Source organism: Lepisosteus platostomus, unplaced genomic scaffold (genome assembly GCF_059453375.1).
Source record: "Lepisosteus platostomus isolate fLepPlt1 unplaced genomic scaffold, fLepPlt1.hap1 Scaffold_188_H1, whole genome shotgun sequence".
NCBI classification, from domain to species: Eukaryota; Metazoa; Chordata; class Actinopteri; order Semionotiformes; family Lepisosteidae; genus Lepisosteus; species Lepisosteus platostomus.
In genome coordinates, this window is record NW_028291569.1 from 22,242 (window position 1) to 40,750 (window position 18,509).

Consider the following 18,509-nt stretch of genomic DNA (forward strand, 5'->3'; position numbering starts at 1 on the left):
ACTGTATACAGTTGTCTGAGAGGTCAGTGGAGCAGAACTGGCTCACAGCATGTTGAGTTCTAAAGGGTGTGAATACTGTTATCTCTCTTTCCATACATATTAATTTAATATGGTTAACAATAAAAACAAATAATTTTTAATGTTATTTTATAATCTAGAAATAAACAGAGCATTCTTTCATATAATACATACAGTATAATACACAGTTTTTTACTAGTTTAATGATTTCTCGCCTCATTCTGTGGTGCTTGGGGATATTATCTCTATAGAACTTCATACAGTTAATATATTTGTATTCACACATTTATGTCATATTGAAGATAGTTGAAGTACTAACTTCATGGACATGCAACCTTCACGTCAAACCTTTTTTTCCAGTGTGCCCTAATTTTTTTACCTAACCTGCTAAATTTGTATTTGCTTAAAAGTGAAAAGAAAAGAACAATGCTTTAAGTCCTCGTCTCAAAGTCTACTTAATATTTCCTGTTCGTGGCGTTAAACTTTAAAGTGCTTTTCAGCTGTTTTTGCCACACTGTACTGCTTCCTGTGTAAGCAGTCAGGCAATTAAAATGGGCAATTGTTATAAAAAATAGCTGTAACAAATCCAAAACCCCATACAAACGTTATGAAGAGGCCTTATTTGTGAAACCAAATAATATACACTAAATGAGAGATTCCGATATACAGTAGGTGAATAAAGACACATCTTTTATTTAATTCAGAAGCTAGTAATGTGGCCTCATTCTTTACTGAAACGCCAACATGTACAGCCACAGCTGTTGCAGCACAAGTAGGCGAATGTGTTTAGGCTGGCATGAGATCTGTCAAGGGCTGCATTAGCGAACTTGATTCAGTCCTACAGTATGTGTGTGTTCCACAGGCAGAGAATTCTGGTGAAAATCAGGATGCCGACAACTTGTTCTTCATCTTACGCCTTCTGTCTTTTGTTCCAGTTTAAGTTTCACTTAAGCATGTTCACATATGAACATGGAAAGGAGGAGGTTCGATTTCTTGTTCGTATGTTAATATTGTTATGTGAGTTACTCTCAGTCTCCCGTCATCAGCTCGTTTTCCCTGCAGATAGGCTGCTGTGAGGGTGTTATGTGGGCCAGCAGTGCTCCAGGATCAGCTTGGCTTGGTTGGGGTGTGGGTAGCCCTGGTGCAGTAAGATGAACTAGCCCCCGCAGGTGTTCCAATGTCCTCTCTGCCGTACAGGACAGGACTCCTAGGTCAGCAGGAGTCAGGCTGCACGACTCGTGACTCATTTTGCTCCAGTGACAATTCAATTTGCAATTCTAGATGGTGCTGTGTTCGAGCCTATATGACAGGAAGTGCAAAAAAGAACAAATGCTGTAAAGGCTTGTATTCGATAAGCTAAAAATAAATGCTTATACACAAAGCTTACAAAGGCCGTATTCCCACTGCTCGTGGTTAATGAATGAGAAAATTCAAACAAATAGAATGTTTCATGTTATAGACGAAAATGAAATGAAATGAAAAATGAAAAGCCCTTGAGAAAACCAGTGCATCCTCTAAATTATTTTGTTATAAATATATTTGATTCATCTGATGTGCCAATTTTTAACAAAATTGTTTGGCTTTTATAGATGCTGCCATATCACTGTGCGCTTGTATTCTATGCACCTCAGTTATTTTAAAAGCAGTCATTTGGAAATTTAATTTGTAAGGGTTTTAAGGTATGATATACTGAATTACAGTACACATAATGATATGGTTAATGTGAGGTCTCTGTATTATTAGAACATTCAAAAACAATCCATATGTTTTTATCTACAGAATGCAGATATTAAGCATGAAGAATGTAAAGGCATCTCTTTGTCCCCTGCTTTTTTTTGAACCTTGATTGAGTAAACAGTTTATTTGTTCACCTAACATTAAAAGGGGATAGGCAGTCCCTATTTCTCAGACTGGTTATTAAATCTCAGTAAGAAAATAAATTCATTGACGGTATAGAAGAATTAAGCACAAAACCGTGAAGAATAATTGTCTTGGTCCTGTGTAAGGTATGGTCTCTAGCAGAAGAATGACCCCTGATGTGCATATGCTCTTAATTCATGTAATGCATTCTGCTCTGTCTGCAGTCAATGTGTTGTTTGTATAACTGGAGCAGCAGGCATTGTGGTTTTTTACCTTCATTATGGTCATGAGCAGATGCTCTAAGGTCTAAAATAAGTTTTGCCTGTGATCTATTTCAGGGTATTTGTTTTAACAGTAGACAGGTAATATTTTTGAATGCAAGAGATTGAGTTCTGCATTTGACATTAGATGCAGTGATTTAGACACAGCGATTAGTTCAGATTTTACAAAATATTCCTTAACCCTAGTTCAATAGTGCCATCTTGTGTCCTTTTTCCTGCATAACACTGGGGCCTTGCAAGTTCTGTAGCCAAATGGAAAGTGCTATAAAGACATGATTAAAGACATTTTGGTTATGATTATATTTCATCACTTGTCTTACACAGCAGTCGTGATACATGATTTACTTAAATTGTTAGAGCTCTATTAATCTTTTTTAAATAACATGTTGGAGTTCTGTTTATTTCTCTCATTGTAATGTCCTTTTTCATTCAACGATGCCAAAAGCTTTTAACACGTCGTTAACATCCTTATTTTTACATCTTGAATCTGTCTCGTATTCCCGGCTTCTTTTGCCATGAAGTGGAAATGTTGACATTGCATCTGAAGTCATGTTTCAACTAAGTAACGTCCTTTACTGTATATGGGATGAGATGACAGTGCCAAAACTATATTAAACACCAAAGCTGGCTTGTTTATAGGCAGATGGTGCTTACAATGTATTTTTAAAGCTCCCACTGTCAGAGCCTGACTCTGTTGTTGCCACATGTTGATCCCATTGTGGGTGTGTCTGTAGTGTATTGCTGGTTGGACCAAATATCACATGCCTTGGGTCACATTCAGCAAGGCCTACGGACTTAGAAGCATGTCCATCATACTGTTTTTCCAGGTCTTTAGTTAAAGAGGGTTTAAGCATGCCGTTGCTTGTTTTATACAGTTCATTGTTTAGAGGTAAAACACTTAAACATTGCTGAATGGCAAAATATACATGTGCTGTTTTCTGGGACAAGAAATTGACAAACCACTTAACCTACAGTATGTATACAGATGAGCTTTAATAATGCAGAAAGCCTGTTTTAGTGTTGTCATGCTGTCCTAATGTGTGTAAATCTGTTACTGTACTTTAATTTGGAAATTAGGGAAACAAAATATTTTATCAGATGTGATCCCATCTTTATGAAAGTAATACATTCCGGGGCTTACATGGCTGCTGAGCACTAGATCTTAAAACCTGGTATTTCAGCACTAACCTCTCAATTTCCCTGTTGCTGTTAATGTGCTGTAGAGGTTGTTCTCGTGCTCTGGGGTGCAGTTTTGGTGGAAGAAAAAGAAGTTCAGAGGAGGCACATACAGTAGAGGTTTGCCTCTGTTCTCCTTGAGCATTGTCACACTCTCTGTGCAGTGAGTAGTATTTTAACATCCCTCCACAGAAGCAACTCTTTTTGTTGTCCTTTGCAGTTGCAGGTGACTATCTTCCACAGCCGTCTTATCCCGCTTCATGAGGCTATGGAGGGGGATATAGACTATAGACTAACCCTGCTGCAGTTTCTTTAGTGGAATAGGTGGTCCTGTGTTATTGATGTGGTGTATGAAGTGCTGTTTCTACAGTTCTTATTATTCCATGGCCTGCTGCCACTGTTTGGTTTTGAAATTCTCAGCGCAGAAATTCTTCCTCTTCTGTTGTGTGTCTGGGAAACTGCCTCTTAACTGTGCTTTTTCTGCCCTCCTTTGGAGTGTATGTCATGACTGGGTGTATCAAAAAAGACACTATTTGGGAATCTAGAAATGGATACCTGGACAGTATTGCTGGCACAGCAAAGCAGATATTGCAAGATCATTGCCTTGATGCTCATTTGCTTGTGAAAGAACATTTTTAGTTGGTAAAATGTTTAGTGTAAGAGAGCTGCATTCCTATTGATATGATTAGTTTTCTATTAGTTTAGTTTTCACATAGTACCAAGATGGGTTAATGTTTGGGCTGAAAAAATGCTACAGTATAAGGAGTATGTTATTTTTTATAAAACTGAATCTCAGCTTTGTTGTACTTATTTTGTGTTGTATTTTATGTTAAGAAATTGAATGGGTCATTCAATTAAACATTTTAAATAATAACAGCAATGTCTTTATTTTTAGGAAATAAGGTTGTTTGAATATAAATTCAATAATACAAATTTGCACTTGTTGAATTTGTGCTAAGTTGAATTTTACAGTAGGTTACATCTGATGGTCCAATGTCAAAGCAATAGCATGGCGCAGTGTTTAGGATAACGAATTCAGCACTGAAGGTGCTGAGGGTGGGGTCCTACTGTTGCATACTAAGGCATGGTGCTTCATTCTTAAAGTGAGTTAAATATAATAATATAACAATCATATAATAATTAGTGGTAAAATAAAGGAATAACATAAATACAGCACTGTATTATAATAGATTAAATCAAATGTTTTAAACATTCAACATATTGAATTCAGTCACAGAAAATGTGAACAAAAATCATGATCTTTTTTCAGTATGGAATTTAATACACGGTCGAGTCAAACATGTTACAAAGCAGCAGTAGCACTGGGTGTGTCCTTGCTGAGCATTAACACGTTCCTGGCTGCTGTAGTGATTCATAGCCGTTCAGGGACGCCAAATATGTAATGTTAGTGGCTCTCTGAAGGCACCAGTTCTGTAGGGTTTGGGCATTTACTGAGACAATTATTAATTGTAGCAGTAAATCACAAAGTTGATTCTTTTGATGGCTTTAGAGTCCAACCATGCGACATAACTCAAACAACGCACACACACAGGTACTAATACACGAGGATACATTTATTAATACATAGAATATGCCTTAAACTAACAGATCTTATCGAGAGGGTTATCAGAATACAAAAGATATATATTCAATCAGTTACGAAGTGTTACATATATCAAGAGGACATACGTTCAGTATATCATTCATTAAGACCGTTTCATAAATGAACTTGGTTATAACTTCTACATTAGATACTCGAAACAAGTACATAACTCTTAGGAATTAAATTGATATCAACTGGTTGGGATAACAATTGAATTCTTGAGCTGTAATGCATTGAAGTTGAATACTCATCCAATCTTTGGGGATTCAGATCTCCTGCGGGCACAAAGAAACAGTTGCAGGCTGTTGCTGTCCAATCCGCGCTCTCTGGCTCGGTGCCAGGCTGTGCTGTGCGGCTTGCGACGGTGCGCTGCTGATGCTCACTGACCGGCTAGTTAGTGTTGGCTTTAACTAGCAAAGTTTGTGCACAGGAGAAAAGATGACTGTGGGTCCCAGCAAGTCAGGAAGAGGACCGGTTCGTTCCTAATGAAGAGCTAGTTCTGAATAGTGATTCAGCTGTCCACAGTTCTGACCTGTTCACGAGGCCTGCTGCTGGTTACTCTCTGGCAACCTCCACTCTAGACTCTTAGAACAAAGGAAAGTTCTGGCACTCGGACACACTGGCCGTTCCGTGGTTGTCCGGGCTGCGTCTCAGGATGGTCAGGAGGCGCGCTGCGAGAATGTCCTGCCCTTGGGAGCCTTCTGCTCCTGGGCCGTCCTGCCCTGGAATTCTCCTTTGAATTCCCTTTAGAACAGTCCACAGAATCCTCTCCAGAATCCCTTCTGAATCTTGTTGAATCTCTGTGTTGCCTGTTTTTACCTGGAGGAACTTCAGCTCATTGATTGGCTGAAAGTTCCATGGGCATCAGAGTCCCACGTGGGTTACTCGGCCCTACCAGTCCCTGATTGGTTGATCAAGGTGAGATATGAGTCACTTACTCCTGACACTTAGGAATGCAATCCAGACGTCCAACTCGCACTCCCTAGACAGATAGGCGCCAATGGATGACCATTGATCATGATAGCCAGGCTTAGCTAAGTGCATCCCCCTTTGGGAGCTGGTTTCTTATCACAAGAAAACATCTTAAATCAGCTTGCATGAATTCTTTCTCTGTGGCTGCACCACAGAGATGAACAGAGAAATGAGGCCTAATTTGGGAAAGCTCAGAAACACTTAATTCTGCCTTATTAATAAGCCTCGCCGCTACACTGCACTCATGCAATGACATGAGCAGATTCAGGGTACACGTACAGAGTGGTGGACAGAGTCAGGGTCCTCCACTCTGCCAGTGCAGCTGCAGCTGGTCAAGGCAGTATTCTGTGGATATCAGTGGTGAGGTGGTTCCACAGATGCTCTGTTGGAAGTTGGGAGAGGAAGCCAGGCGTGGCAAGATTTTGGCATTGCCTTCCAGTGCCATTGTAATACTTGCAAAATGTGGTCTTGCATTGTCTTACTGGAAGATTGATGCTCCTGGATCTTCCTGCAGGAATGCAAAACTGTATAGATTTCCTCAGTCTGCACCAAAGGTGTTCTTCCCTGTCTCTATCAGTTTGCTTGGACATTGCAACGGTCAGCATAGTGTTCACTATCCCGTCTCTATACACGTTGCCATCTTGCAAGCCTTTGCATTCACAAGCAAATAAAATACTCCACCACTCTGTGCTGCCTCCTCAGATGTTCTGTGACTGACAGAAGAAAGCAAATCTGTCTCTTGGCTCTGAATGTATTTCCCCTTAGTGTACTCTGAGCTCTGCAGGCTGTTTTCGTGCAGACAGCAAACTACTGTACAGTCATTCTGTTGATACTGGAGTTATTCTGTTACCACTAGAGTCTGAGAATGATTAGCAGATGGATTAGATGCATATGAGAGTGCCAGAAGGGTGACCCTCTACGTTTCAGGATGTGGCCTGTTTCTCAAAGAGCCAGTTCCTTGTTTTCTCAGAACTAGTCTGCTGAATCCTGGTGGACCAGTCTGATGTGTCGGTCCTGCTCTGGTGTGGTCACTCGAGGGCGACCGGATCCTGGACGGTCCTCTGTCCTGCCGGTCTGCTGAAACCTTCTCTGCAGTCGGGACACAGTGGAGCAGCTCACTCCATAGTGTCTGGCAATGCTGACACATGCCTGCAGCATGCCAATAGCCCTCTCCCTTGCTTCTGGTGACATTTGAGGCGTTATGGAATGCACAGAAAAATGACTAAGTGTGGCCTTTTTCTTGCAGTGACCTAAGCTTTGAATTAAGGCCTTTTTAAAGGTGACCTGATCAGGCATTGTTCCACCTGGACCTCGTTGGGTAAAAGCCAGAGGGCTTAAAACAAATTGACAACTTTTTGTGAAAATACATAAGCTATAGTATTCTCATTCCAGAAAATGTTGCATTTCTTTTTTCCATCAGTATATATATATCATATTATCTTTGTGAAAATGAGCTATTGATGTCAACACTGGACTATCGTGTTTTCATTGTGCATCATTGTAGAACCTCTCTTTAGGTGTGGACCACATCTGAATTAATCCACTTAGTATTGTAAAGCAGAACTGCAGATTTTCTTTGTGGTGTCTTCACGTTTCTCAACCTGAGAAGTTGGGATATTTAACATTGTAGGATATGGATATGTAAAAGCTTTGTAAATCCATCCATAAATAAGAAAATGCCAGGTCACTAAGGCAGTGATTAATCCCTTCATTTATGTTATTACTGCTTCCAACAGTATTTGAAGCAGGTTAACTCTGAATATTTGTTCATTTGCCTCTTAAGGCTTTAGGGCTTGGTTTTGTCATCCTGTCTATCAGTGGGATAAGAAAAGATTGTATTTTTCAGCATTGAGGATTTCCTAGTAAAAAAGTTCAACCTCCTATGTTTTATATCCAGGAGATTATCTCTAAATACATGCTTCATTTGTCTGGAGGAATCTTTTGCACCTGTCAGAATATCCTAAGAAACCAAAGCCTTATCTTGACAGTCTCTTAATTGCATTTAGTATACACCAGTAGGGAATATCTCAATGGGTACACTTCAACACTTTAAGTTTGTTTCTAAGATTTTTACATACCTGTCTTAATATTATTTTCTTGTGTGTTTTCATGATAAGTTTAACCTTTAGCCTTTCTTAATTAAAACTCCTAAAGTCTTCATCTTATAAAAGTAATAATATATGTTGAAAAAGTTGTTGAGTTTAATTGATGTGTAGGTTAGTGTTTAGAGTTAGCTTTACATTATTTGAAAGATAGAGCTTTGAAACATAATGTTATAAAATTCTGGAATTGGACATTTGAGTTTGAACAAGCACCTGCACATTAAGATAGCATACATTGCTGGTAAAGGGCCTTTTAACAGTTACAGCAGTAGGACTGGAGAGGATCATTTGCAGGAGACCATATTTATCATCCAAATTAAAGTTGTTTTGGTATGTTAAATATATATATGAAATAATAATAAAATTATTAACTATGCATTATTTGCTATTTTTAAAACATTCTTAAGGTATAAAGACATTTATTGCATTAGGATGCTCTTCATTTGAAGGAGATGATTGATATGACATTTGGGCTCACCTGAAGCATTAGCACGCTTTACAGAAGACAGGAGAACATGTCAGTGTTACTGTTTACTGCTGACATTGCGTGGGGTTAGGAGCCTTGCATTTCACTGTTTTCCATTATATCCCATGCTGGGGTGGTAACATCGGATAGTTCCGGTGGATACATTTGTAGTTGATTGTATGGGCATGGCACCAACACTTCACTTTATAGCACAGTGTGTCCTCTCTCTTAATATTCTGGGGCCTGCGATGCGCATGAACTGCCATCATTTGTCTTCTTTTGAATGCAGCGTGATCACCCTGCTAACAGTGAGCAGCAGAGGCCCTATTGCCTTGTTCTTTTCTTTGCTCCACAGACCAATTTAGGCACCCATATACACAATATACCTTCTTCTGTATCTTGCCAGGTCTTACTGTAACCACTCTTGGGGAGGTATCTGGTGTGTTTATTTAAAGTCACTGTTGTAAACCACTGTAATTTAGGGATTAAAAACAGTTCTTTAATGAGTGATGTTTGTTAACTTTTATGAAAAAAACAACAGAGTGGAAACGGTATTGAAGAGAATGACTACAAGTCTGAGCCACTTGAATGATTATTCCCTCCTGCCTGTGTATTGACAAGTCTTGACCCACCGTCCTGTGTAAACTCAGTCGCTTTGTGGGTTTTCCCTCTCGCAGGGCAGCGCTCAGCCAGGATGGCCGGCGCAGAGGCAGACTCTCCGGCAAACCCGGCCTGTAAAATCATGACGTTCAGGCCTACCATGGAGGAGTTCAAAGACTTTAATAAGTACCTGGTCAGCATGGAATCTCAAGGAGCTCACCGTGCAGGTTTGGCCAAGGTAGGGCGATAGTCAACGATGAACTTTATCCGTTTGGGTTGGAGTTCGGCGCTCATGACATTCAAGGAAACATTCGTTCAGTATCCAAAGTCTTAAAAAAGCCCGTGAGGGGCTGCAAAAAGCCAGTGTAATTTTAAGTTTCTGCTGCTGTCTCTTTGATGTATGTCATCTGCTTTAATAGTAACACATGGGAATGCAACATGTCTGAATGCTAGGTGACTCAAGACCTTCTGGCACTTTATCATTTGCTGTGAGGTTTCATTTGTACAGTGAATGAACACAGTGCTGCCATGGCTTTATAGAGGGGGGGGGTGTCAGTTTTTTTTTTGGGGTCAGTTGACTTTAACATCCTCTCTCCTCAGGTGATCCCTCCCAAGGGCTGGAAACCGAGGCGCAGTTACGACGACATTGATGATCTGGTGATACAGGCGCCGATCCAGCAGATGGTGGCCGGGCAGTCCGGCCTCTTCACGCAGTACAACATCCAGAAGAAGCCCCTGAGCGTCCAGGAGTTCCGGCGGCTGGCCAACAGCGACAAGTGAGTTCTGCGCCAGACAGGGCGTCCGCGCTGGAGGTGTGCAGCTCAGCTGGAATGAGAGCCAGCTGTGTCGGATGACCGTCCGGGACCGGGGCTGGTCATCCTCGACTCGGGCCACTCGGGCCACCTCTTCCTCGTTATATCAATGCACGAGATTCTGGGATAATTAGTAAGTCAGCTTAAAAAATGAGACAGGGTAAACTTAGGGCTAGATAAACAGGCGGAAGTTTACATTTGAATTAGACAAGTACGCAGTTTTACACGCAAGTAGAAAAAACATAAGCTATAGACTCGAGGAGCTTAAAGAAACTGCTTGTGAAAAAGACTAGGCATCGTGTTACGAAAAGGATGTTTCTGCTCTGGAGTTGATTTAGAGAAGAGCAACCAGGAATGTCCAAAACAAGCTTAAAGAACCGAACTGTTTTAGACTTGAAGGGAGAGGACTTTGTGGGAACCTGATTTATTCAATATTTTGAACGCAATATTCAAAATTCTCAGCTCCTTCTTACTAGAAACCAATTGAGCGAGTGGGGCCTAATGCCACCTTTATAACCTTTTTTATGTTCTTATACAACTTTACGCATAAGGAACTAAATTACAATTTGCAATTTGATATGTAGTTTATTTCAAAAGAGGCAACTACCCAGATGTCCATTTTGAAAAGTGACAACAATAGTGATAATATCAATAATAGTTGTGCACAAGAACATGCTATTACCCTATCTCAGATGACCAAAATGTGTTACATAAATCACCTACAAAACAGCTTCTTCAATATCAAAATGTTTGTTGAAAATATTGAAGTATCCAAATGATTACTTTTGCTATCTGAAGCCATAATGTGGTTTTCCCACAACTGCTAACTCTGGTCATTTCTGAAGCTAAGGTTGAGTAATTTTAGAGTTACTGACAAGCTTGTGGCTCCTCGTCAGACCAATTCTTTAACACTATCAATTTGAATATGAGCCCATAAAACTTCTCTGCATGAGAGATGATGACCTTTATCCTAATGTGAATCCATAATTTTGATTTTGTGCCTGATTTGAGGTGTGAGAAGATGACTCCTTTCTTTGTTTTGCGTTGCAACAGATACTGTACACCCCGCTACCTCAATTATGAAGATCTGGAGAGGAAGTACTGGAAGAATTTGACCTTTGTGTCGCCAATCTATGGAGCAGATGTGAATGGCAGCTTGTATGATGAAGTAAGAGTTCTCCTGCAGGCATTTGTTAACTCTGTGGTTTGGGGTGAAAAGCTATCCATTGTTGATATCAGGTCATTACAATGCACACGGATTTGGCTCTTACATGGTTCAACAGAAGTGCTGAATCTCTGTTCCAGTTTGGTCCATGTCATCAATTGCCTATGAAATGGGTTTCTGTCAAAAATGAGTGGATATTTCTTGTTTTAGTATTTATTTTTTTATTTTATCTTGTTTTTTTAATGGAAAGATCACTTGTATAACATTTTAATATTGAATGACAAATGCTATTATTGCCAGCAGCTGCTGTAGTGTATATCAACTTGCCCGATTTGGCCTTAGAAGATAAGCAAGGCCTTTCTTAAAAAGCCCGGGTTCAAGCTGTTGGCACACCAGTGTGCAGTGCAGTGTGGTACTCTTTCACACTCAGCATGGAGACTGGACTTAGAAAGGTATTGGAGATAACCTCTTTTGATAATGGTGTTAAATCAGGACATCAATTACTTATCTCTATTTGGGTGAAGGCAGGTGTTAACTGTGGGAATCTGACTAAATACTTTTTCAGGATTTATTGTATTTGGCTACCTTAACTTCTGGCTGAAGGTGTATCCTCTGTGTCGTTCCTTATGTTTTGCTTGTGCAAAACTGTGTTTAGTGTGTCAAATGAGCTCAAGCGTGCTTTAATTTTTGGCGTTCATGGAACTGGTCTTCCTCATTGTTAATTTTCTCTTAATATGTGTTTTATTTTAGGATGTTGAGGAGTGGAACATTGCTCATTTGAACTCCATTCTTGACATCATCGAAGAAGACTGTGGGGTTTCGATTCAAGGAGTCAACACTCCGTATCTTTATTTTGGAATGTGGAAAACTAGCTTTTCCTGGCACACTGAAGACATGGATCTCTACAGCATTAATTACCTCCACTTCGGCGAACCAAAGTCATGGTGAGAACTATGTGGATTTCTGCCTTTCATAATCTTCATAATTGGGTATAAGCATACCCAAGGATATCTTTTATATTAAGTCCTTCCTTGGTCACTACATAGAAATAAAGATGAATCAAAATTGTGGTGCCAGTGGAATAATCAAAGTGAAATACATCAGAAAGACAAATTAATTTAATATAAAAATTGGTTACCATCTTATAAGAACGTGAAGAAGAGAATGTATTTTTAATATATTTTTAAAATACTCAAGCGTCTCCTCATAAAATGCCTGTCTCGTTAGTAAGGTTACTCCAAGCAAGGAAAAACAGAATTTTACTGCAAGCCACTCGACTTTAATCCTGTGTACTACTATTGGATGTGCTTTACCGAACAGAAAAAATTGCAAAATATTCTTTCAAAGATGATTACAGGTGTGTGTGATCTTTTTAATGTGCTGATTTTTCCTATCTCGGCTGTATTCAAGGGTCCTTAATTGTAAGTTACCCAAGGGGCACTATGATTTTCACCTTCTGTGAATATTAAAATGATGTAAGGTTAACCTCATGGTTAATGTTTCATAAGCCCCTATCACACAGGTATCACGAGACATTCCTTTGGACCAACACCTTTAAAGTGAAGCTTTTTTTATAATTCAGGATCATTTGCAGGTCATGTAACATGTTCACATTTCATGTATTGTAAAATATTGAAGAGATAAGTGCATAGCAAGCCATTCATTAAAATGAACGGGTAAAAGTTTTTTCCATGCTGAAAAAAAGAGACACATCTTTCGGCTGTGGAGCCTTCTTCAGGTGTCTGACAAAAGGCTCCACAGCCAAAACATTGTGCTTTTTTCTTTTTCAGCATGGAATAAACCTGTACTTGTTCCTCTACAGCCTATGCATGCTAATGGTATTATTGGTCAATACAGTACATGGTGTAATGTAATGTAGTTGGTCAACACAAATTCAGATTTTTCCTAGGTACTGTATGTGATCAATCCATGGTCTACAATGAAGGTTACATTAGTTAATTGGTATATATCCAAGGGACTGGGGCCCTGGGTTCATTTCCTGACCTGGGGTGCTGTGTGTTTGGAGTTTATATGTTCTCCCCGTGTTCACATGGGTTTCCTCTGGGTGCTAAGTCCAAAGACATGCAGGTACACTGTACTGCAAAGGAACAAGTACAGGTTTATTCCATGCTGAAAAGAAGTAAAGAAACACAACGTTTCAGCCATGGAGCCCTCTTCGCACACCCGAATAAACCTGTACTTGTTCCTTTGCAGCCTGCGCATGCAGACGCAGCTGCCCACCTGAACTACCAAAGACATACTGGTAGGTTAATGGACTTGGCCCTGAACTGGCCCTCGCTGTCTGTGTGGGTGCCTTGGTGCTGGTCTGGCATCCCATCCAGGGTGTACCCTGTCTTGCGCTCATCGCATGCCGGGCTGGGCTCCTGCTCCCCCGCGACTCTGAGCTGGAGGAAGCGGTGAGAAAATGGGTGGATGGGTTTGTGTCATATTGGCACTGTAGTGGTCAGTTCTGAGGCAATATTATGAAACGGGCCAATGAAACTTCAGTTCGTTCTGAAACAAATCGTGGATTGTTTGCTTCAAGGTTATTATTTTCGTTTCCAATGGTTTTTGCTTATGCCTTTTTTGTATAATCATAGTTCTCGCTGGAGGGTGAAGTCCCAGATATTAGAAACTGTATTAAAACATCCTGAATGCTCCCTGTACATGCATGTAATTAGTGCCCACTTCTGACAAGATTTATGAAAAACATTTTGTTTTTACTGGCTCATAGATGTTATTTTTTCAGCGTTGTGCCTGTCTGGGCTAAATTACACAATACAAATTAGCCAAACTTTAAATAAAGGCCAAATCTAAGTCCATATAAAAGTGTGTTTAATTTAGGTATTTTAATCTGTTTCATACAAAGTAGTGTCTTCTTACTTATTAACATTGATTGTGGGAATGCCTGAAGACATCAGAGCCTAAAGGCAGCTTCATGAGCTTCTTATTTCAGACAAAAATCCTGGTTCACAATATTTCCTAATGCTCATGCAATGGAAAACAAATATATTCCTTGGAATAATGCAGAACAATTAAAGGAAGATAAAAGTAAGACAGTAAACGGTGTTATCTATAAAATATTTTAAAATAAACCATCTGTAAACACATTAATAAAGGAGTGGTTTTGAAGTGTTTTCCATTGTGTAACTCCCACAATCTGCTAAGTGCCCAGCACTTTTAATTTAATTGTAACTGTTTGCATACATTTTGCTAGATTTGCCTGTCTTGAGCATTTGTTTAATATTAAGTTGAATGAAAGCAACAAGATGTGATGAACTGGGACCACTCTTTTGTGTTGGAGAAATGGAATTGGGCTTTTAAGATAACTGTGGGCTGCCCCACAGGCATTGATGTACCTCCTTAATCAATAGAGTTAAAATCTGTGATTTGAACAATCAGATACATGTGTCTTTTTCTCAGTTAAAACAAGTGTAGAATTACATTTACACTATTGGAAGAGCTACTATGCATATGGCCAATAATGTTAGCTTTTCTACAGGTGTTCTCCAGTTCCACTTTTGTCCTTATTGTTAACCATGCGAGGGAGTTAAGAAAGTCCATAAATTACACAGTACCGTGATTAAATGGTTCATCAAGTGGACCTTTCTTTGTCATGTATTTAGTTGGTTAATTAGCTGTGGGATTATACCATCTGTTGACAAATATTTATCAGCACAGTCTGGCTCTTATTCTTATTAGGGGATAGTTGTGTAACAGGTTTTCTTCCTGTCTTGAGTTCTTCTTTGCTTGCCATTTGGAGAGCCCGGTAGTTAAAAAGCAGCAGGTTTGATCAGTGATTTATTATTGTTTTTAACATTGGGCTTAAGCCTACTTTAGTTCCCAGAGCTCTGGTACCAGTATTTGTAACTTTAGTCTTAAGCCAGTTTGTGGGGCTTTGGTGCTTGGGCTTTTCCAGTTCATCAAGTTCACTATAACAAGAAAGCAGTTAAGAAGTTCTGATGTAGAAGGAAGGCAGCCAGATCTTGACACACTGTCAAAGATAAGCTCTGCATTCCCCCAGAAATCCCCCATATTAAATATCCAGCAGAGAAGGCATACATTTAGCAGGTTTTCAAGCTGCTGGGAGATAAACTAGCATTAAGCTGTTGATGCATTATTGTGATTCTAGGTGAGCTTAAACCATATTTAATACCAGTGCCTGGGAACAAAAGAAAGATTGAGGGCATTGCTTATTATTAGATGTCTGCTGAATTATCTGATTGGGAAGCAAAGTCACCATGAATCACTGTGACTTTTCCTGCGATAAGAGTAATTGGGTTAACAGGAGAAAAGGTGGCACCCTTGTAGCAGACTGCTTGAATTCTTTAACCTTTGTGCAGACATTAGCTTTAGACACACAATGATAGAATTTCATCAGTGTTACAGTAATTCGGATGTAGGTATTTTTGGTAGTTGCAATCACATTACCTATATATTTTTTGCTTTCTTATGTGGGATTGGCTTCTTTGCTTTCATCATGTACCCCTGAAAGAGAAGGATCTGAAAATCTTAAGGATCTTAAGGGGATAGCAGAGGTTCTTTCTTCCAGGAAACTAATTTCTTTGCTGGGTTTCTTGAAGCTAACCATCCAGAACTATCACAGAACTCATGCACAGGTTCAATATATTAGTGGCACGAAAAGAACTCCATCATCAGATAAGTGCTCCCTGGCTTTGCTAATATCCACATACAATCTGCTGTTGATTTTTCTTGTCTTTATTTTCTATAATAGCTGTGTTCTTACACAGCCTCGGACCATTTAGCTGATCATACATAATTAGTGCACTAGTCTCGCACAATTTGTATGCACAAATAGATTATTGATTCCAAAAGTGTTCTTTCTAGCTCTTCAGGCTTGTGTTGAAAGGCAGCCTCTATAAAAATTGCAGTGTGTTTCTTCCACTTCAGTGCACTTAGAACTGCTCATTTTTTTCCAGTAGAATGAAAAAATATTAAGGAGGCCAAAAGCATTTATTTTGTCGTGCTTTGTGAGAATCCAGCTGTGTGGTACATTGTAATAAAGCAATAATATGTTCCCCACTTTTTACCAACTGGTATTTACTCTATGTTCATACTCAGGGACAGATCATTTCAGATTGCTCAAAGAATAAGGAACTCTTGTTTATAAGCATTCATTTGTTCTGGTAGACTAAATGTTAACTCAAAACAAATAATTTGAATGAAACAAAATGTTCACTTGAATAAGATGACAATTCCTGTGTTTATATGTACAGTATATACATATTTCTCAAGTGTTTTAGTCATAGACATTCAATTCATACGAACCTTATAGTTCTGGTATCCCTCACAAGTCCCTGTTAGGACAATGATTTTGCACAAGACAAAAGTAAAACATACCTCTTCAGGTTCAAATTCAGTACCTATTCTTATATAAAGGCTACTCATACAGTATATCCATCCATTTTGTAACAGCTTCTTCCAATTCAGAGTTGCAGGGGAGACGGAGCCTATCCTGGCAAGCAGTGGGCACAGGGCAGGGTACACCCTGGATGGGACGCCAGTCCATCGCAGGGCAGACACAGACACATATACAGTATAGTGAGACACACACACTCAGACTAGGGCCAATGTTTCCATAATGCAGTTAACCTACCAGTGTGTTTTTGGACTGTGGGAAGAAAGCGAATGAAACCCAACCGAACATGGAGTCCCATACAGGGAAAACGTACAAACTCCATACAGACAGCACCCTAGGTCCGCAACTGAACCCAGGGCCCCAGTGTTGTGAGGCAGCAATGCAGACTACTGCACCATCGTGCTGCCCTGCTGCTCATACAGTATGTATTTAGTGGAATTCTGTAAATCGTTTAGAGTTTTCTAATATTTAGTCTGTTAATTAGTGTACCTTTTTGCTTTTTTTCTAACTTTCCGCACATCTGTATCCATTTAATGAAGCCTTCCCTCAGTCTGATTTCTTACCCATGTATTCATTGAACTTCTGCTCTCTAGCTGTAGTTTTTTACCCATCTGGCTGTCTTTTTGACTGGCAGCCTGGCTCCACCTCTCAAGCTGTGTCTGTTCATTAGTGTCCATAAGCCTCTGTGGGGTTACTGTCAAAGACACCCTCCCTCCTCCCTTGACAGCACGTCTCCAGGGAGCAGCCAGAAAAGACGTCCAGTTAGCTTTCTGACACCGGGATTGCCAAGTGTCAGATCAGAAAGGGCCTTTCTCCAGCTCCCATTTTCCTGGGAGTCTGACAAGAAATGGCAGCGAGATTAGGAAAAGGAAATTCTGAACTAGAGGAAAAAAAAATTAAATGTGATTTTTTTGATGTAATGATTTTTTCCTGTATTAGAAAAAGAAGTAAGAAATGAAGACTGGCAGCAAGTACTATTTTATGGCTTTTCTCTTGAAGTGTTTTTTTTTCTCAAAGCATGTACTAGTTGATTCTGGCTATAAGTGGCTAAGAGACGAGAGAATCAGTCTTCCTTCCAGCTCAGAGCTGTGTGTGTAGACCACACTGGGTTTTCAGTTTTATGGCAGACCCATTAAAAACATGCTTTGTAACACTAATTAGTAGATATAGGTGTAATTGATAGGCCACAGTTTTTACAAATGATTTCATGTGAATGCAAAGGTGGGCAATTTGCCTTTTGGTTGCTTACCATTAACCTAAGCCACTACAAATGACAGGTGTTATTTCCTGGTTTATAATTAATAAAAATCATTTAATACTAATTAAAAAAAAAACATTTAAAGTTGGAAAAAAAAAACTATTTTGTTCTTGGTCCACATTCATGACGGTAATAATGGCATCAGGCCAGTTGGTGTTAAGGTTATTTTTGGATTTGGTTTGATGAAAATGGAGTAGCACAAATTAGCAAGGAACAGTTGAATGCACCACAGGGCAAAAATGAAGGAATTCAAGTGCAGTGTCATCCGTAGTGTTGATTCCTGTCTTCTGTGATATCTATGTAATGCAGCTTTAAAGAGCTGATAATCTTCGAGAACAGCCCTGCTTTGCTGGGAATTGCAGTAAGCAAACACTTTCATTACTTTCTTTAAATTGAAAGTATCATTTATCAATTAAGTATCATTCAAACAATTTTTATTTGACTTTCCCAATTATTTTTTTTATTTTCAATCCCTCTCTCCCCCCACTAGAGGTCACTCTTGTAATGTGCATGCTTCTCAGTAAATCGCTAAGCGTTTAATTTTCTACCTGCTAACTATGTTTAAAATATAATTCAGTCTACATATATATACAGTAATGAGTTGGTTTAATCGATTAAGAGGGGAAAGCGGTATCCGTTATAGCCAAATTATTTTTTTCAGCCCCAAAACACCATTATATGAGAAATATAATACTATATATAATATGTGTATTACTGAATCTTTTGACTTATTTTCTTAATTATAATTAACACAGTCAATGAAAATTGTTCCTGTGCCTTTTTTAATCATAAATACACAAGCTCTCTATTTCACGA

At 39.3% G+C, this 18,509-nt stretch overlaps 1 protein-coding gene across 3 annotated transcripts in view; it reads left to right on the forward strand.

Moving 5' to 3' along the window:
• Positions 1 to 18,509, forward strand: part of LOC148636252 (lysine-specific demethylase 4C-like) — a 43,600-nt gene that overhangs the window by 9,444 nt on the left and 15,647 nt on the right. For all 3 annotated transcript variants that reach the window (XM_088623529.1, XM_088623530.1, XM_088623531.1), the window contains 4 exons: positions 9,156 to 9,316; positions 9,679 to 9,854; positions 10,944 to 11,058; positions 11,806 to 11,999. In XM_088623529.1, the coding sequence (XP_088479655.1) occupies positions 9,173 to 9,316; positions 9,679 to 9,854; positions 10,944 to 11,058; positions 11,806 to 11,999 (629 nt within the window). In that variant the 5' untranslated portion in view covers positions 9,156 to 9,172. The remainder of the gene's footprint in view (positions 1 to 9,155; positions 9,317 to 9,678; positions 9,855 to 10,943; positions 11,059 to 11,805; positions 12,000 to 18,509) is intronic.